Genomic DNA, 21,691 nt, shown 5'->3' with positions numbered 1-21,691 from the left:
TCTCTGAAGAGACAATTTGCTTATTTCCCAGAGAAGCATTGCGGCTTTAAGTCTCCTCACCTCGATATGCTTAACATGTCACTCTCCACAAGGAGAAAGATACTTCTTGGATGGATTTCTGAAACATTCATTTACATGATTAGGACTAATCTGCTGCATGTAAATAGATTTTCACATGTTCAGGACAAGTTTTCATACTCAAAGAAAACAAAAAGGTTCCTATTCACTCAACAGCAAGCAGAGAAACCACAGGGAATTAACGCATAGACTTTATTAGAACATTTCTTAACTTTTCCCCCAAACATTGTATACGTTTTATTTGCTGAACTTAGAATAACAATTTAAATGGGTTAGTTCTGCTCCCCTTATTTCTGCAGGTGACTGATATCTGCCGGGATGCGTGCACGATAACGAGACTGGTGCACAATCCCTGCCGATTGAACAGCATACCGGCAGACGTGACCCTGCCCTGTTCACCTCCCCATGTGGAAGCAAGAGCAGAACTAACCCTTTAATTTTTGGAATGATGGATGTATAAGTCAATTATAACAGGTTAATGTACCCTTACTGTAGCACAAGAAAGACATGTAAAAGGTAGAACAGAAAAAGATTACACACAAGTGACTTATGTAAAATCATGATATATTTTTAATTTTTTGTGACTCGATTGGAAATTGCCCAAGGAGAAAATGACAATTAAAAGACATTTTACAAAAATGTAAAAGTAAAAAGATTCAAGCAGCAGAATTTTGATTCCAGATCCTCCGTGGCAGTTATTGCAGAACATCTAGGGTCACAAAGAGAAAGGTTGAACTTCCTGGACCTAGGACTTTTTTCAACTTTTGTAGTATGTAACCTGGGGTGAAAATATAAAAAAGGTTAGATACAACTCCAGCATGCACAGCCATTATTCTGTAATATGCAGCAATCAGGGGATCACTGAGACAAGCACCGATTGGAAGTACGAGGCACTTTAATCCCAGTTAGAATGGAGCGGTGGGGCACACACATGCATGCATCATGGGCCCCCATCAATCAGTTACCACCTATCTGGTGGATATGTGAAATTATTTCCCACTGGCAACTTCTTAATAATAGTGTCCCAGTGAGACACCATGTCTGGAATAAGTATTCATAGTGAAGATCCCAAACCACCTCCTCCACCAGTCCCTTAAAACGCAACCGGAGGCATCATGTTTCTTGAAATCTCCCTGTCTCCACCAGCTCTGGCCAAAGAAAGACTTTGCAAATGTGAGCTTATATTATACTGAATCTACATATTGACCGATGACCATTTTGATAGGATATGGCATCACTCTGTGGAGGTCCAAACCTATGGGACTCACACTGACCCTTCCAATGAGCAGGATGCAGGCCTGGATATTTCTCTTGTGCAAAAGCCACGGACTCCTGCGCTGTAAGATGAAGTGTCCCCTACCTTGCCAGATCTAATGTCATATCCTGGTGATATTTGTAGAGATCCAATGTGCCAATCATGAGAAATCTAGTGTAGGAGTCATATGCAAATCATACTGCAAGTGCACTGGGGGTGTCACTGCTTCTTCCAAGTGCATTGACACGCCCCTAGTGCACTTCAGGTCTGTGTTGCATAAAGCTTCCACACTAGATTTCATGACTGGCACATCTGATCTATAAAAAAAAACAAAACATTTTTCTATTAGCTCGACAAGCCATACTAATTTTTCCATATGTAATATGTGTCGACAGGTTCCCTTTAAAGCAGATTATAGCAATGCCACAAAAGAGAAGAGTTTATTGCATATTCTGTCATTCTGGGAATATCCCCATGATATGGCAGAAAAGTGAAATTACTGAGGGTTTGGCACTGGGTAAACTACATGTCCCAAGAATGGGGGTGCCTGGTACTCATGGAATGTAAAAATTTGCTGCAGGTTCCATTTTAAGTATCAGAATCTGGAAGTACCTGTAACGTGAGATATTAAAACAATCCATTCACTTGTTCAGTTACTGGGTCCAGATCGATGTCGTAGAAGCAGGGTCTGGTCGGGAGGCCGGGCATCGTACTCATCTACAGAAACAAGTGCTAGCTTAGGATAGCTCTAAAAAACAAGGACCCCACAATGTTCCTGTCCCTGATGGATGTGTGATGTTATTAGGTATGGAAATACATCCTTAGCCATTCCTAATTTAAATCTGTGACCTGAATCACTCGTTGTGTGGAGAAGTGTTTGCAAAGAACGCATTAAATTTGCATTTATTTACCAGCTACGAAAAAAAGCTGCAAAAACTCAAAATAACGAAAGCATAAGAGTAAGTTCACAAAAATATCCTCCTCCAAAATCAACAAGAAAAGCACAACCAACCCCGTCCCCCCCCCGCATCAAATACTAAATCTGCACCGACGTTCATACAACCGCTGCGGATCCGAAAATTGTTTCTTGACCAGATTAGTAATCTAGTGCAATTATTACTTTTTTATGTAGAAAAAAATGTCACTTATAAGCATATACAAATTGAGTCCAAAAATTATTTCTTACCGTTCCAACCAATGGGTACAAGAATCCAGCCCCGACACTGGCTCTTATGTCACGGATGGGCAGGACGAAGCCTTTCGGTGCACCTTTCAGCTCCGGATTATGAGATAGGGACAGATGGGTCTTTGCCATGCAGATTGGCAGATTTGCAAAACCCTGTATGGGAAACAAATCAGAAAAATGTGAAATGTTTGGTCAGTCACAAGTGAGTTATCCGGGCAACAGCAGAAAATCTGATGAACATGGCGTGAAGGTGAAATGACGCGCGAGCGTGGCCATCAGCTAATTATGTAATTATCTAAGTTAAGTTACAGAGAGAGCCACGTACTCACCTGCTTAGTGTAGAGCTCAGCCTTTTTCTGGGCCTCGGGGAGTAGTTCTATGTCATCGGCACCATATATCTTCTGGGCAATTATTCTGATCTTATCTGCAATGGGCAACTAGGAAGAAAAAGGAAATATAATGAGAACCATCCATCCAATCATACCCGCTGCACCCAGGAGAGGATATAGTACTATGTGATACCTCCACATCATACAGGAACTGAAACGCGTTGGGGGCCTGCGACGCCTTCTGCACGGCCCGGGCCAGATCCACGGCTCCTTTACCACCTTCTGCCCAGTGGGAGCACTTCACAGCATCAAAGGCACCGGCTTCTTTAGCCAGACGGCAAACCAGCTTCAGCTCGGCTGGCGTGTCCATTCTATTAAATATAACAAATAGTGAATTGGTAAAGGAAACCCACCAGTCTGACAATTATGTACATAGCCAAAACCTAAGATGAACAAAATGAACAAATCCCCTGCTAGGAGTAAATAAAAAGCAAAAGTGCATATAAATAATAAATAGTAATAAATAGGTACTTAGTAAACATTGTTTTCAATAAAAAATATAAAAAAAACCAAACATAAAAGCCATCCCAACCGCGCCAAGGTGACCCAATCGGGACAATCCTAACCTTTAGTATTAAAACCTTACGTTGTGTCAAATCAATGTGAATGAGGGCCAAGCACGATCGGGGCCCGACTATAGACACCCAGCCAAGGGAAGCTATAAAAACAATTTCCAGCTCAAGGTTTTAATACTAGAGGTTAAGAACATCCCGATTGAGTACACCTTGGCGCTGTTGGGATGGTTTTTATGCTATTTTTTTTTTTTTAAATCGAAAACAATGTTTACCAAGTACCTCATATTATTTATATGCACGATTGCTTTTTACTTACCTACAGCAGGGGATAGGATCAAAATGAACCTATCTTAGGCTTTGTCTGTTTAATGGCCAGTGTGAACATGCTCGTATATGTTACATGTGTACCAACTTATACTCCGGTTGATTTTTTTTTGTTTTACAATTATGTGTATAGTAAATAGTGGGGGATTTAAAACATAACCTTTAATTAGGTTACATAAAGTGATAAGCCTGGTCAGGAGGCATTCAGGGTCAATCTCTAGAATCCATCATATGTAAGTACAGGAGTGGGTCTTCAAGTCCACAGACTCCCAGTAGTCAAAGGCTCAAACGAATCTCCCAACGTGCTTCCTCATTAAAAGAGGAGAAATGTACTTTATATATTTATGCCGTCTAGCGCCAGACACCATTCTGCGCTCCTCTGATGAAGCTTTTAATGAGGAAGCGAGTAAGGAGATTCATTTGAACCCTTGGTTACTGGGAAACTGTTGGCTTGAAGAGCCCCTCCTGTACCTACATATGAGAAACCCTAGGGAACGACCACAGATGCCTCCTCATTCCAGTGAGACCATTTCTTATGTGACATCTGTATTGCTTTTTTTAAATTATTCTCCATTACTATACACCATCCTTGTTTTTTCTGTGCTTGGTCACCACAGTGTATAACAACTGGCTTGTGTTTAACAATTTGGGGTGTTGCATAGCGGAAGGTGCATATATGCTATATTTGCGCCCATTAATAGCGGATACTGGTGTGCTGTTTTTATGGCACTTTTTTTATGCTCGTTTTAGTTGTGTTGTGTGCCAGTTATGGGTCTTTGACCAGGCTTACCATTTTATGTGGTTGGTGTCAGTTCTAGAGGTCAAAATGCAGCATTATTCCTAGTTTATCCACATTCATCTACTATAGAATTGTCTAAGGGTCACTTCCGTCTGTCCTTCTGTCTGTCTGTAACGGAAATCCTAAGTCGCTGATTTGCCGCGACCAATCAGCAACGGGCACAGTCCGGCAGCAAAATGGCCGCTCCTTCCTCCCCGCAGTCAGTGCCGCTCCATAATCCCCTCCAGTCAGCCCTCACACAAGGTTAATGGCAGCGTTAACGGACCGTGTTATGCCGCTGTGTAACGCATTCCGTTAACACAGCTATTAACCCTGTGTGACCAACTTTTTACTATTGATGCTGCCTATGCAGCATCAATAGTAAAAAGATCTAATGTTACAAATAATAATAATAAAAAAAAGGTTATTCTCACCTACCGACGTCGCGCGCTGTCCTCGGCAGTGCAAGCGGCAGGTTCCGGTGCCAAGGATGCTATGCGAGAAGGACCTTCCATGACGTCACGGTCATGTGACCGCGACGTCATCGCAGGACCTGCGCTCATACCAACCCTGGGACCGGAAGCTGCCGAGTGCACCGCACACAGGCGCCAGGACTTCAAGGGGCCTTCGGAAGGTGAGTATATTTTATTTTTTATTTTAAGTCTTTTTTAACCATGCATATAGTGCCCACATTGCTATATACTACGTGGGCTGTGTTACATACTGCGTGGGCTCTATTATATACTACATCTCTGTGCTATATACTATGTAGCTGGGCAATATACAAAGCAACTGTTCAATATACTACGTGGCTGTGCAATATACTACGTAGCTGTGCAATATACTACGTGGCTATGTTATATACTACGTGGCTCTGCTATATACTACGTGGCTGACCAATATACTATGTGCCTGTGCAATACACTACAAAGCTGTGCAATACACTACATGGCTGTGTTATATACTACGTAGCTCTGCTATATACCACGTATGCTGTGTTACATACTACGTAGCTCTGTTATATACGTCGGTTGTGTTATATACTACGTCACTGGGCAATATAGTACGGAGCCTGTGCTATATACTACCTACATATTCTAGAATACCCGATATGTTAGAATCGGGCCACCATCTAGTTAGTAATAATCATACAGAACAATAATAGGGAAGGTGCCATTAGAAAATGACCTACTGTTTAAATAGAGGTTAATGTATTTTTCAAAATTTTGATACTTTTTTCTTTTTATTTCTCCATGTAACCATCTACTTTAAAAAAAAACAAAAAAACTGAATTCTTGCAATTTTCAACTCTATCCACTAGACTTAATAGTAATAATAATAATTTTTATTTATATAGCGACAACATGTTCCGCAGCACTTTACAATGAAGCGGGGACGTGTACAGACAATAAATTCAATACAGGTTAAGACAATTTAAACAGTGATATTAGGAGTGAGGTCCCTGCTCGCAAGCTTACAATCTACAAGGAAATGGGGGGGGACACAATAGGTGAAAAGTGCTTGTTATTTCAGGTCTGGAAATCATAATACATAGGGATTTTCATATAAAGTTGCATGATCCGGACATCAGCCCGTGTGTTTAAGTGCAATAGTCAAGTATCAAGTGCAGTTAATCGTGTGCATGGAGGGTGTGGAGACAGATGAATATATGGGGGCAGATTCAGAGTAATATTTGGAAGGAGGGAACAGTGTATAAGAAAGACATAGCTGAACTGGAGCGGGTGCAGAGAAGAGCGACCAAGGTTATTAGAGGACTGGGGGGTCTGCAATACCAAGATAGGTTATTACACTTGGGGCTGTTTCGTTTGGAAAAACGAAGGCTAAGGGGTGATCTTATGTTAATGTATAAATATATGAGGGGACAGTACAAAGACCTTTCTGATGATCTTTTTAATCATAGACCGGTGACAGGGACAAGGGGGCATCCTCTACGTCTGGAGGAAAAAAGGTTTAAGCATAATAACAGACGCGGATTCTTTACTGTAAGAGCAGTGAGACTATGGAACTCTCTGCCGTATGATGTTGTAATGAGTGAGTCATTACTAAAATTTAAGAGGGGACTGGATACCTTTCTGGAAAATTATAATGTTACAGGGTATATATATTAGATTCCTTGATAAGGTGTTGATCCAGGGAACTAGTCTGATTGCCGTATGTGGGGTCGGGAAGGAATTTTTTTTCCCCATGGTGGAGCTTACTCTTACCACATGGTTTTTTTTTGCCTTCCTCTGGATCAACATGTTAGGGCATGTTAGGTTAGGCTATGGGTTGAACTAGATGGACTAAAGTCTTCCTTCAACCTTAATAACTATGTAACTATGTAACTATGTAACAGGGCAAAGTTAGTTTACTGAGTAGTTGATGTGGTAGGCTTGTTTGAAGAGATGGGTTTTTAAAGCGCGCTGGAAAAGGTCGGTGCAAGGTATCAGTCTGATCGTCTGGGGAAGTGCATTCCAGAGAGCTGGTGCAGCACGAGAGAAGTCTTGGAGATGGAGGTGTGAGGTTCGGATTACGGGGGATGTTAGTCTTAGGTCATTTGTAGAACGGAGGGCACCTGTAGGGCGATATACATAGATGAGAGAGGAGATATAAGGCGATGCAGAACTGTGGTGAGCTTTGTGGGTGAGAGAGATAAGTTTATACTGGACCCTGTAGCGAATGGGTAGCCAGTGTAGTAGGCTCATACTTGTTCTTTTCAGCAGCCACATGGGAAAAAATATGGCTTTGTCTGGTAAGGGAGTTTTCTAAGAATGCTTTGATCTGGGAAAAGGAGGAGGAGGTGAGCTCTGAAAACCCCTAATATGAATGGTGAATATTCTATTATCTACTGTTTATGGAGATGTTACTGATCACTGTACAGCAGGAGGAGGTGAGCTATGAAATAACCCATTCTGAATGGTAGATCCTGTGTTATCTACTGTATATAGAGGTGTTATCAGTCATTGTACAGGAGGAGGAGGTGAGCTGTGATATCACCTATTGTGAATGCTGGATCCTGTGTTATCTACTGTATATAGAGGTGTTATCACTCATTGTACAGGAGGAGGAGGGGAGCTGTAACATCACCTATTGTGAATGGTGGATCCTGTGTTATCTACTGTATATAGAGGTGTTATCAGTCATTGTACAGAAGGAGGAGGTGAGCTGTGACATCACCTATTGTGAATGGTGGATCCTGTGTTATCTACTGTATATAGAGGTGTTATCAGTCATTGTACAGGAGGAGGAGGATAGCTGTGTCATCATCTATTCTGAATGGTAGATCCTGTGTTATCTACTGTATATAGAGGTGTTATCAGTCATTGTAGAGGAGGAGGTGAGCTGTGATATCACCTATTGTGAATGGTGGATCCTGTGTTATCTACTGTATATAGAGGTGTAATCAGTCATTGTACAGGAGGAGGAGGAGGTGAGGTGTGACATCACCTATTGTGAATGGTGGATCCAGTGTTATCACCTCTATATGAAGCAGATATCAGTCATTGTACAGGAGGAGGAGGTGAGCTGTTATCAAAACTAAGTTCAATCTTTATCCTCTCCATGAAAGGCACAATAGAATAGTGAAAATAATGGTCCTTACTTGAAACCGTTAACAGCGACAACCACAGGTACACCAAACATGGTGGCATTCTGGATCTGTTTATTGAGATTACTGCAGCCTTTTTCCAGCAGCTCCAAGTTCTGAGACAGAGAATAATAGTATCCAGTTTATATGCTTACATTTTAATAACTATCTTTATGTAAATCATAGCCACAACTGACCATAGGTGATGTCTAGGTACTGCAGCTTATCCCAAATTACAGATAAAACTCATGGACAAGAGATATGTTTCTGGAAAGCAGACCATTCTTTTTAAAGCTAGGACAATCCTCATTATTTGCTGTAAATATCTTCTAAAAGGGTGTCCCTCCTGTAGGGCCCCAACCTATCAAAAATATGTGGGTACTATGACTGCCGTTCAACTAGAAGCGTTAGCTGGCACCTGCAGTGTCCTGGGGTTTGCTTGCCTTTTATCGTAGATCTGGGGCTGCCCTGCTTGGAAAAACCATGCTGAGGGCACACACATCCTCTGGTAAGTGGGGGTGCCACGTTCCAGAACATGAAAATTTGTGGATTTTTGGATCAGTACTGATGGAATAATGGTTGTGCAACATTTTAGTATGCTTTTTTATATTACTTTTTCGCCATTTTCACAAGGCAGCATATGGTTAGACATTTATTTATGCGTGAAATGCAGGCGCCAAATTTTCCAGGTGCTGGAAAAACGTTTAATCTTCCACAATTACTTCTAAAACATAAATCAGAATATTGCTCGGTCTCTGACGTGCAGAAGCGGATTCATTTCTGCTTATTACAAGGTCGCTCTGCTATCACAGGCAGCTGTCAGTGAAGGCCACGGGTGAGAAAATAGTCAAGGAAAAATCAGAAACACAAACACCGTTGTGTGGGAGGAGAAGGGATGATTGTATAAGACAGAGCCCTGAATGCCATCCTCACATGTTATTCTGCCTAATCACTGCCATGCTGATAGGTATTAAAAGGCATAGTTTTATGTAAAGTAGCGCACCTCTCTAGACTGGGAACAAACAGGGGGTGTTGTCAGAAATGAGCTCAGAAACCTGCAAAATTGTGAATACAGCTGTGGACCATTTTGTGACTCACTGTTAGTAGAATATCCGTGCTAATTTAATGATAGCTTCTATGAAAAATTACTCATCCCAGATTACAGACCCTGAACAAGCAGGATTGAACATTTTGGACTATTGAGCCTAAAAACATGCAAAATTCTGAATACAGTTCTGAACTATATTCTAATTTATTATCAGTAAAATACCAGTGCTTATTTAGCCTTTACCTGGAGGAAAAATGACCCATCCATTTCATAGACACTGAACACGTAGTGAGCACTTTGGGAATTGAGCTCAGAAAACCTGTAGAATCGTGAATACAGCACTGGACTGTATTTTAATTCATTATCAGTAGACGGCCAATGCTAATTTATTCATGGCATAGAGGAAAACTGATCCAAGCCAGATTACAGATAGTGAACAAGAAGGGAAAAATTGGGAGAACGGAGCTCAGAAACTTGGAGAATTGTCAATATAGCTAGACCGTGTAATAATTCAGTATTAGTAGAAGACAGGTTTCAGTAGAATGCGAAATTATTCATTGCTTGGAGAAAAAAAATTACCCATGCCAGATAGTGAACAAGCAGTGAATATTTGGAGAAATGAGCTCAGAAACCTGCAGAAGTATGAATACATCTGGGCCGTGGTAGAATTCAGTATTAGTAGACGATAAATGCTAATTTATCTCTTGAAGAAAAAAAAAAAAAAAAAGACCCATGCAGATTGCACATAATGAACTCAAGGAATATTAACAGAACTGAATTCAGGAACCTGTAGAATCGTGAATACAGCTCTGGATTGTCTTGCAATCGGTATCAGAAAAAGATCAGTGCTAATTTTGTTTTAGTTCAAAAGAAAAGGGTTTCATCCTAGACTGCAGACACTGAAAAAGCATGGGTTGTTTAGAGAGTTGTGAGTACAGTTATGGAATAGTTTGCCTGAGCTCAATAATTAAAGGGAACCTGTCACCCCCAAAATGGAAGTTGAGCTAAGCCCACCAGCATCAGGGGCTTAACTACAGCATTCTGTAATGCTGTAGATAAGCCCCCGATGTATCCTGAAAGATGAGAAAAAGAGGTTAGTACTGCAGTGCGCAGAGAAAGGTCAGAGAGGCCCGGCGCCTGCGCACTGCAGTACTTTGTACGCCTGCACCGGGCCGCAGCGTGAAGACAAGAAGAGGACGTCATCATAAGAAGATGGGAGGCCCCGGACCGGACCTGCGACGCCCATCGGACCGGACCGCACCGGGACCGCCACTGGGTGAGTATAATTTAACCTCTTTTTCTCATCTTTCAGGATACATCGGGGGCTTATCTACAGCATTACAGAATGCTGTAGATAAGCCCCTAATGCTGGTGGTCTTAGCTCATCTTCGATTTTGGGGGTGACAGGTTCCCTTTAAGTAATATGACTGCTTAGGACCCAATGTCGAGCTTTGCTTAAAGGGAAGGTGCCACCAGTTTTTTTGTAGTTTGTGTTTTTGTGAAATTAAGCTTAAAATAGTAAATAAAATGTATTAATGCAATGTTTGCACTGTTTGCAAACATTTCTATATGAAAAATATTATATATTTTCTTACAAATCTATATATTGACCACTAGGGGGAGCATTTTCCGTTTTAGACCTCAAGCAGCTATAGTGAGACTTACCAGCTTTACTGTTAGCTGGAAAATTGGGGCAGTAACTGCTGACATCACCATTTCCCTCCCCTTTTGGGTGGTCTAATATCCCTGGGGCAGAATGAAGAGCAGCATCACAGGGCAGAGCCATTTTGTGTGTGACTGCCCTGTGATCTGCCATCACCAGCAGTTACTGCATCAGAAACACAGCTACAGAGTTTACAAAAGAGCAGAACACAGTGGGCTCAGCAGCATGGTGGACTGGAGGAAGAGTGAAGACATGTGGTGTGTATGGAGCAGCATTAACTGAGCAGAGCTGTCTGTGACTCATCCCTCAGTAAGATAAGAAGGAGATCCAGGTCTGCAGTGATTGGCCAGGCAATGTGGAGGGAGGGGAGAGATACATTGTATGGCTGAGAGACTGATGGGAGAGAGAGCTCCCTCTCTGCAGGCTGTGAATGCAGCTTACCGGAGATCTCCAGGACTGTGTGTGAGGAGGCGGAGACAGAGCAGGAGAAGCACACAGGGAGGGCAGCGTGTAAGGGCCCCTTCACACTGTGCAATCAAAGTCTGAACGAGCGTTCGATTTGTGACGTTTATCCGTCCTCGTTCCGAGGTTGCAAAGTGTGACATGGCGTTACGATTTGCGACGCAGCCCAGCATCGTACGATGTGAAAGAAAGAGCAGAACTTTCTTTCGTCGTAAATGTCCCGCTGTGGCGGTCGAAATCGTAGTATGTGACGGCGGTCATACGAGCTCGTAATGCGACTACGTGGGTTGGGCTTCCGCATACCTGTCTCCTGATTGGGCGTGACGTTTTAGCACGCCCATGCTGGTAATACGTCACGCTCGGAGTCGTAGGACTATGGCGGTGTGAAGGGTAGCGTACGATTGCGACGCGTGACGTTCACATCGCAACTACGTCAGAAAAAGCGTTAACATCGTAGAGTGTGACCGCTGGCTACGAGCTCGTACTGCGATGTCGAATATGACGCAAATGCGTCGTAATCGTAGCAGAATCGACCAGTGTGAAGGGGCCCTAAGAGCAGAGGATGTCTGCCCAGTGCCTGGAGCACAGAGGAGCATGGAGGTAAATCACCCGCACTCCCCATCCTCCGGCTCCAGTGAGTGCTTCTCTCCTGTGATAGAGTAAGTGGAGCTGGGCAGAGAGCACTGGGCTATAATAAAATGGTGGCTAGTCACACCTACAGCAGTGAATTGTGCAGCCCACAGAGGCGTGCCCAGCTCACTGCTAATGCTGCTACAATGTTATAGATAGGAGATAATAGACCGGCGCTGACCCTATGTCCATGGGGTGCCGTAAAATAACACTGATAGTGTCGTGAGCTGCTGTGAAACCAAGATGTCAGCCACCAGTGCCTTCTTTAAAGTTATATAACACACGAAATCTGTTTCACATGCATTTAAAACTTGGTTATAGCAGCATGTTATGCTACATTAAAGTGATTTATTAATGATCTACAAACGCGGTACCTTCCCTTTAACTCCTATGAGAAATCAATTTGCTCTACTGTATTTTGATGGAGTAAGATTTTACTAATTGAAATTATTACACCAGACCTGATCCATCCCAAATTACAAACAATGAACAAGCAGGGGGGTATCATCAGAACGGAGCTCAGAAACCTGCAGAATTGTAAATACAGCTCTGGACTATAGTGTAAATTCAGTAAAAGACTAGTGTTTATTTAATTTGAGCTTGGGAGAAAAATTACACATCCCAGATTACAGACACTGAACAAGCAAGTAATATTTAGAGAATTGCGCTCATAGAGCTGCAGAATTGTGAATACAGCTCTGGACTGTGTGTTGAAGTTCAGTATCAGTAAAAGATCAGAACTACCGGTAATTTAGTCTTCGCCTAGAGAAAAAGTGTCCTATACCAGATTACAGACACTGAAAAAGAAGGGAGCAATGGGAGATTTGAGATCAGGAACCTGCAGGACTGTGAATACAGCTCTGGCCTGTTTTGTAATTGAATATCAGTAAAAAACCTGAGCTAATTTTGTTTCAGCCTAAAAGAAAAAAAAGTGACTCATCCCAGATTGCAGACACTGAAGAAGCAGGAAGTAAAGAGAGAATTAAGCTCAGTAAAGCTGCAGAACTGTGAATACTGCTCTGGATTACGGTATTTTGTGATTACAAAATGGCATAGGCAGCATTTACACTGGTCGGTTGTGGAGAACGATTTTAGGAATACTTATTTCCCAATCATCTGACCTGTAAACAGACTGTCGATCATCCAAGACACTTTTTTTGTCGGGTGAAATGATTTTTCAGCTTGCTTTAAAAAAAAAAAAAAAGCCATTGCTCTTGCCAGGACATTATCCTATAAAGATCTTTATATGCACACAGAGAAGTAGGTCTGTTTACAGAAGCTATTAAACGACTTGCCGATCGGCTACACAAATGTTTCGTATCAGGAGACTGAAATGATTACGGCCCTGATAACGATGTCAAAGCTTGACTCCCGAGTTCTGACTGGCGGTGTTCTCGAATATTAGCATTAGTCAGGAGAAGGAAGCGGGACTCATAACATAATGATTAGTACCTGGCGCAGGCACGGAAAATTCATGTGAATACAGCTCTTGTTTCAGGGCAAACAATGCACCGCAGCGGGGAGCGCTTCAGTGCGGAACACGAGCAAATGACTACATCTCTCGCTCGTCTATTTATAGGGCAGCAATAGAAAACAGCCACTTATAGGCTCTCACCTCTTCTGTATACTCCTTGGGCAATGGGACCCCGGCAGTAACCTGGGAAGAAAAATAAGACAAAAAAAAAAGGCGCTTTTGAATACAGAGTACGTTATATTTAGCAGCTGCCGGTATATATTCATTCCAATGCTACAATGTCAATTCTACTCAATTTTCTGAAACCTCAAAAAAAAAATCTTCTAAGAAGGAAACAGAAACTGTACAAAATTTACATAGATCACGATGGTTAGCCGACTTGTTTCAACAAACCAGTCTATTAAATGGGAATTCACATCATATATTACTCAGCAAACACCCTGCCCTAATACATAGGAAGGAAGATAACGTCAATCCAAACAATCACAGGTTCAAGACTAAATAATAAGGTGAAAAAGAATACAAAATAAACTTATTTGGTGCAACCATGTCTGTAAAAGTCTGAGCTATAACAAAAGATAAAATTAAGTAACTTGTAGTGTAAACTGTGCAAACAATTCTGAATGCCAAAAATCACTATTTTATGGTCACTGAACCTCCCTCACAAAAATTGCAATAAAAGGCGATTAAAACGCCAACTGTACCCCAAAACGGTTACAATAAAAATGACGGCCCACCACCCCAAAAAATAAAGTCTCACCCACCACCATTGAAGGGAAAAATCTAAGTGTTTTTTTTGTTTTACAAAGTTTTAATTTTTTATTTTCATCCACCAAAATAGAAAAAAAAACTATACAATAGTGGCATTACCATAATCAGACTGACATGGAGTATCATGTTGCCAGGTCATTTTTACCCCACAATGAAAACTGTAAAAACACCCCCCCCCCCCCCAATAAAAATGGCAGAACTATGGATGCTTTTTCAGCATTTCACTCCATTTGGATCCCCCCCCCCCTTATTTTTTAGCACATTATATGGTAAAATGAACTTGAAAAAAAAAGCACTCGTTGGAAGTAGATAAGGAAAAGATGTAGGTGCAAAAATGAAGAAGGGCCAAATTCCAAACGGGTTAAAAAGGATACGTCCAAAATAACAACCAGTTTCCTTTACTGTCCCAATGCTTCTGAAATGAAATGTTAAGCAACTTTGCAATGGCTTTTGATTAAAAACTTGGCTCTCTAACTACAAATACACCCTGTGTACTGCGATCCTGCTTAACTTCCTGCAGCTGATGGATTTTCCATAGTAAAAATTCGATTCACATAACATCAGGATTAGTGGAGGATCAGTCAACGCACAGGATTTGCTTTTTGTCTGTAACCATAGAGATACATAGGTTGCATAGGAGCTGTAAACAGTATACGGCACAGTTTTGAAATCAAGACTACGTAAACTTTTCGGTTTAGATGTATGGGGACAGTAAAACTTCATTGTAAAAGTACACATATTCTCTGTACAGGAAATATAGCACTCACCGTTGGACCTCCTCCATGCATCTTAAGTGCCCTCACTGTAGCTACCAGCACCACCACATGAGGGCGTAAACCAGAATATCTGCATTTGATATCGAAAAACTTCTCCATTCCAATATCGGCACCAAAGCCGGCCTCGGTCACTGCAAGACAATATATGACGTAAGCAGGGTTACAACCTCAAATTCTGCCTGCCTCCACAACATGTCCGAGTTTCTTGGTCAGTGTCTGGAAAGAGAATTCCAGAACAACTGGACCAAAACAAACAGCCTCATATATACTCATGAGGCTGTTGATTTAGGGTCAGGAGATCCACATGTGGTCCGTGAAACTTGGGACATGATAAAGCAGCTTTAATAGAGGATTCCCCACATTTCCAGAAATAGGATATTTACCGACAAATCCTTCCGGTCCAACCAATTTAAGTGCGATTTTATCAGCCAAAATAGAGGAGTTCCCATGTGCAATGTTGGCAAATGGTCCGGCGTGAACAAACACGGGATTTCCCTGTCCAAAAATAAATAAAATCCTAGTAATTCAACAGTTGAAGACCCTAAAACTGGTGTCAATCCGAACTTAACAAGACATACCTCCAATGTCTGCATCAGATTGGGCTTTATTGCATCTTTCATCAAGACAGCCAAAGCCCCGCTGACTCCCTGAGAAAACAGAAAAAAAAGGTTATTTCCCCCCAAATTCTGAGATTCCATTACCATAACCTCCCCCCTCCACCAAAAAAAGTCTTACCAAGTCTTCAGCGGTGACAGGAGCTCCTTGTTTGCTGGTAGCTACCACCATTTTACTCAACCGTATCCTCATGTCATCTACACCGTCGGTAAGAGCCAAGACGGCCATGATTTCACTTGCAACCGAAATGTCAAATTGTGCCTGCATTACATGAAGAAATTAAATTACAGAACAAGTTAATCATGGATTTATTCCTTGGTCAGCCTTGAATCCAAGACACCAACGCTCTTGGTTAGCCTTGAATCCAAGACACCAGTGCTTGGTCAAACTCAAATCCAAGACACCAGCACTCTTGGTCAACCTGAAACCCAAGACACCAGTGCTCCTGGTCAACCTCAAATCCATGACACCAGTGCTCATGGTCAACCTCAAATCCAAAACACCAGTGCACTTAGTCAACCTCAAATCCAAGACACCAGCGCTCTTGGTCAACCTCAAATCCAAAACACCAGCACTCTTGGTCAGCCTTGAATCCAGGGCACCAGATCTCTTGGTCAAACTCAAATCCAAGATATCAGTGCTCACGGTAAACCTCAAATCCAAAACACCAGCGCTCATGGTCAACCTCAAATCCAAAACACCAGTGCACTTAGTCAACCTCAAATCCAAGACACCAGCGCTCTTGGTCAACCTCAAATCCAAAACACCAGCACTCTTGGTCAGCCTTGAATCCAGGGCACCAGATCTCTTGGTCAAACTCAAATCCAAGATATCAGTGCTCACGGTAAACCTCAAATCCAAAACACCAGCGCTCATGGTCAACCTCAAATCCAAAACACCAGTGCACTTAGTCAACCTCAAATCCAAGACACCAGCGCTCTTGGTCAACCTCAAATCCAAAACACCAGCACTCTTGGTCAGCCTTGAATCCAGGGCACCAGATCTCTTGGTCCAACTCAAATCCAAGATACCAGTGCTCACGGTAAACCTCAAATCCATGACACCAGCGCTAATGGTTAACCTGAAATCCAAAACACCAGAGCTCTTGATCAACCTCAAATCCATGACATCAGCGCTCTTGGTCAACCTCAAATCCAGGACACTAGCGCTCATGGTGAACCTCAAATTCAAGACATCAGCACTCTTGGTGTACTTCAAATCCAAGACACCGATGCTCTTGGTGAACTTCAAATCCAAGACACCAGTGCTCTTCAGCAACCTCGAATCCAGGATAATAGAGCTCTTGGTCAACCTCAAATCCAGGACACAAGAGCTGCAACGCATCAGTGCTAACCACTGAGACACATTGCCGACCATTACTCAATATCCACACTTAGCATCCCTCCAACCCCCAAAAGTAAGGTACAGGTTACTGTCAAGTCTTCATTAGTTTTCAGAAAATTACATTGTTATTGTAAAGATATATTACCATCCTAGAGAAACCCTTCTCTGTTGGGGACTGGCCAATGGTCATCTTCCGAAGGAATCGATCATTGGTGTCCATCACTAGAAAAAAAGAAGAAGCAGGAAACGTCTAAGAATGAGGCTTACATCATTGCAATCGGTATGTCACTAAATTGCACTGAATGATCAGTAAATGTGCATATTCAAAGAGCTTGTCTGTCCACCTTTTTTTCTTGCTTAAAGGGAACCCTGTCACCCCCCCCAGGCGTTTTTAACTAAAAGAGCCACCTTGTGCAGCACTAATGCTGCATTCTGTCAAGGTGGCTCTTTTATTTGGGGTCCCTTCCAATGCTTCTATACCTCTTTTTATAATTTTTCCGCCATACCTTTAGTCTGTCCGGGGGGCATGTCTTTTCCCCCCCAGACACAAACGCCTCCCAGCCATCACTCGGCCCCTCCGTGCCCCGCCTCCTGTGCATTCATTAATGTCCCTGGCGCCTGAGCTGTAAGTTCCTTTTTCGGGCATGCGCAGCTTTCGCTGCCCTTCAACTCACATCACATGATGGGAACTTACAGCACAGGTGCGGAGGACGTTAATGAAGAAAGAGGAGGCGGCACCCGGCGCACGGAGGGGCCGAGTGATGGCTGGGAGGCGTTTGTGTCCGGGGGGAAAAGACATGCCTCCCGGACAGACTACAAGTATGGCGGCGGGCAAATTAAAAAACTAATACTGCAGCGTGGAAGGCACCCAAATAAAAGAGCCACCTTGACAGAATGCAGCATTAGTGCTGCACAAGGTGGCTCTTTTAGTTAAAAGCGACAGGGGGGGGTGACAGGTTCCCTTTAAACATGTAATTTTGGTTAAAAAAATGTTTGTAATTGGGTTTCAGTAAAGCATTTGCACCACGCACTTTCTATAGCCTCTGTGTTGTGCTGTCTATTGCTGGCTGCAGAATTAGTTAATTGAATTCATTTAACTAGCTTAACCCCTTCATGACCTTGGGATTTTCCGTTTTTCCGTGTTCGTTTTTCACTCCCATCCTTCCCAGAGCCATAACTTTTTTATTTTTCCGTCAATTTCGCCATGTGAGGGCTTATTTTTTGCAGGACGAGTTGTACTTTTGAACGACATCATTGGTTTTACCATGTCGTGTACTAGAAAACGGGAAAAAAATTCCAAGTGCGGTGAAATTGCAAAAAAAAGTGCAGTCCCACACTTGTTTTTTGTTTGGCTTTTTTGCTAGGTTAACTAAATGCTAAAACTATCCTGCCATTATGATTCTCCAGGTCAGTACGAGTTCATAGACACCTAACATGACTAGGTTATTTTTTATCTAAGTGGTGAAAAAAAAATCCAAACTTTGCTAAAAAAAATAAATAAATAAATAAATTGCGCCATTTTCCGATACTCGTAGCGTCTCCATTTTTCATGATTTGGGGTCGGTTGAGGGCTTATTTTTTGCGTGCCGAGCTGGCATTTTTAATGATACCATTTTGGTGCAGATACGTTCTTTTGATCGCCCGTTATTGCATTTTAATGCAATGACGCGGCAACAAAAAAAAACGTAATTCTGGCGTTTCGATTTTTTTTCTCGCTACGCCGTTTAGCGATCAGGTTAATGCTTTTTTTAATTGATAGATCGGGCGATTCTGAACGTGGCGATACCAAATATGAGTAGGTTTGATTTTTTTTTAATTGATTTATTTTGATTGGGGCGAAAGGGAGGTGATTCAAACTTTTATATTTTTTAAATTTTTTTCAACTTTTTTTTTACTTTTGCCATGCTTCAATAGCCTCCATGGGAGGCTAGAAGCTGGCACAACGTGATCGGCTCTGCTACATAGCAGCGATCTGATGTTCGCTGCTATGTAGCAGAAAAGCAGGTGTGCTCTGAGCGCCGACCACAGGGTGGCGCTCACAGCTACAGTGGATCAGTAACCATAGAGGTCTCAAGGACCTCTATGGTTACAATGGAGAAGCATCGCCGACCTCCAATCATGTGACGCGGGTCGGCGATGCGCTCATTTCCGTCCGCCCGTCCGGAAGCGCCGGTTAAATGACGCTGTCTGCGTTTGACAGCGGCATTTAACTAGTTAATAGGCGCGAGCAGATTGCGATTCTGCCCGCGCCTATTACGAGCACATGTCAGCTGTTCAAAACAGCTGACATGTCCCGGCTTTGATGCGGGCTCACCGCCGGAGCGGGGCTTCTGACCTCGGACGTACTATCCCGTCCGAGGTCAGTAAGGGGTTAATTTCCACAGAGCTTTACAATCATCAGTATCTCTGTCCCCATTGGGCCTCACAATCAGCATTCCCCATTAGTATGGCTCTGGAGTGTGGGAAGAAACTGGAGAACCAGGAGGAAACCCACGCAAACACAAGGAAAACATAAAAAATTTATGCAGATGTTGTCCTTCGTGGGACTTGAAACCAGGAGGACCCCAGCACTGCAAACTAACAGTGCGAACCACTTAGCTGAGTTAACTGAGAATCTGTCAGTGAGCTCATTTTGATGGTTCAATGGATTTGTAAGACTTATCTGTCTTATCCTGAGCTCCTCTCAGCTGATTTATGATCAAATGCAATTGAGCATTGAAACAAGGAGCCTGTAAAAGCAAAACGGTGCAATATTTTTAATGAAACTGAATAGCAAAAATGTTTTTGATCTCCAAATATATGCATTTAGGTAAAACAAATGACTGCAGCTATATTTTACTATGCGACAGATTCATTAACATGTCAACCTTTTCATGAACAAGAAAACGGACCAAGTTTCACCAGCGATTGGTCCAAGGGTCATCAGTTTTTTGTGTATGTGGGAAAAAAATAAAAGTTTGTCCACCTTCTCCTATCTAACAGTGTGGGAAGATCAGACCACACTCGGATGTCACGCGAGTGCGGTCCAATTGTTTCACAGACCTATAGATTTGCATTGCCGATGTCGATCTGACGATCTAATCAAAATCAGATCTGTCTCTGTGATTTTCCACAGACATGTTTATGACCCCATTCACTATTATAAGTAAAAAACCTATATAGCACTTGTATGCAAAAAACGGATGTCTGAATGAGGCCTTAGTCAGAAGTTTGTTGCTGCAGAGATCTATGGCACTCTCTCATCTTGCAGCCCAGGGAGCAAAACATGTCGGCACCTTCTCCAAGCCCCAGCCTAATATTTTTGCAATAGGGTTCCATTTAAAATGTTGGACCTCTGCGTTCCGGCAGAACAAGTTGCCATTGAATCTGTCAGAGAGCTCAGTCTGACAGCTGGTGTGTAATGCTGATCTCCCCTCTTATGAACCATCTTCTAAACGGATTTATGAGCACATCAAAGCAGAGCTAAACTTAGATTTGGTCATAAAACAACAAAGAGGAGCTCAGGAGAAGAGAGATAAGGACCTTGTTGTCAAAACGAGCTCACTGACAGATTCAATGTAAACTCATTCTGCAGGCTGTAGAAGACAAATGATCCACGGGACTGGGTGGTTCAAAAGAATGCTGACAATCTGACATGTAAGCAAATAAGGTCATGTTAGGTTAGCGTGCACATTGATTGATCATGTTGCACTAGTAGGGGGGTCTTCTGGGCTTATGGGTCCTTAGTATACATATCCCTTTACTCTAATTCCAATAATACAGAAGATGTCGGATTATCAGAATTTGACAGAACCTTTACTAGTTTAGATGAGCAGATTATAGACAAGTCTTGGCATTCCACTGAGGCGCCCCATAACTTCTGATCTTTATCTGACCTTTGTAATTAGTTTCTTTCTGCGCTTTCATTAAAATGGACATTTGCTTCTTTTCCGAGAATCTTCCTGTCACCGATATCCTTAATCAAAGTGACAAGTTTCCTCAGGGTTAGAAAAAACCATATCAGAGCAGCCATCTGTCACCACCCCAGTGACTTCACGCTGAATCCAATCACTGCCTGGCAGCGGGCATGTCACAAGTAAGCCTCCTTCTGTGTCCTCCAAACCCACAAAACTCACAGGGGTCGATCAATCCAAAATCCATGTAGTCTAGCTTCCAAATAATCTTTGGACAGAGTGGAGAAAAGGGCACCAAACTCAGACAAGGCAACCGAGAGTTCCAAAAAATAATCTATGAAGATGGTAACAAATATACGACTTTCTTACTTATATTATTTTTTACATTTTATTTTTATAGATCAATAATATTTTTTTTTATTAAAGCACTCTCATCAAAGTTTTTATCCTTCTTCTATAATCATATTATATGGCACTGTTTACTTACAATTGCTCATTTTGCCTTTCTACCCAGTTAATGCTTCTTTCCTTTAGGTTTATGACATCACCTGACACTAAGTCGCATTTCCCTGCATGAGTCATCACTGCAAAAGCCCCTGGCAGCCCAGCCCAACCCCATTTTCACCTCCTGACCCAGTCATTTCACTCCATCCTCCCTGCCAGGGAATTTGCAGTGATGTCGAATTGTAGTTCTAGTGATGACTCATGCAGGGAAAATGGACCTGCTGTTTCTACTGTGAGGCAGTGACCGGTGTTACACGTAGGGGTCGCTGTATGTTCCCCCAGGATGCTCACGGAGGTGTATTGAGGCCATGGGAGTGCATTGGAGTCAAAGGTGTAGCTGTGATTGCAATGCAGAATAAAAGTAAGTGTTAGTCTTGGGCAAACTATTTGTCCAAGGCAC

The 21,691-nt window shown here is 42.4% G+C and overlaps 1 protein-coding gene across 1 annotated transcript in view; it reads right to left on the bottom strand.

Annotated features, from left to right (window-relative positions):
• Positions 1–625: 625 nt before the first annotated feature.
• MTHFD1 (methylenetetrahydrofolate dehydrogenase, cyclohydrolase and formyltetrahydrofolate synthetase 1) overlaps positions 626–21,691 on the bottom strand; it is a 62,284-nt gene continuing 41,218 nt past the window's right edge. Inside the window, exons 17-28 of the mRNA XM_077266008.1 lie at positions 17,040–17,116; positions 15,671–15,811; positions 15,514–15,582; positions 15,319–15,430; positions 14,927–15,066; positions 13,530–13,571; positions 8,127–8,227; positions 3,042–3,219; positions 2,849–2,956; positions 2,520–2,672; positions 1,946–2,050; positions 626–856 (exon numbers count right to left, since the gene is read on the bottom strand). Coding sequence (XP_077122123.1) covers positions 1,961–2,050; positions 2,520–2,672; positions 2,849–2,956; positions 3,042–3,219; positions 8,127–8,227; positions 13,530–13,571; positions 14,927–15,066; positions 15,319–15,430; positions 15,514–15,582; positions 15,671–15,811; positions 17,040–17,116 — 1,211 coding nt within the window. The 3' untranslated portion in view covers positions 626–856; positions 1,946–1,960. The remainder of the gene's footprint in view (positions 857–1,945; positions 2,051–2,519; positions 2,673–2,848; positions 2,957–3,041; positions 3,220–8,126; positions 8,228–13,529; positions 13,572–14,926; positions 15,067–15,318; positions 15,431–15,513; positions 15,583–15,670; positions 15,812–17,039; positions 17,117–21,691) is intronic.

This window comes from Ranitomeya variabilis, chromosome 1, assembly GCF_051348905.1.
Source record: "Ranitomeya variabilis isolate aRanVar5 chromosome 1, aRanVar5.hap1, whole genome shotgun sequence".
NCBI lineage: Eukaryota > Metazoa > Chordata > Amphibia > Anura > Dendrobatidae > Ranitomeya > Ranitomeya variabilis.
The sequence above is the reverse complement of the archived record's forward strand: the minus strand, read 5'-3'. Positions and strand labels throughout refer to the sequence as shown.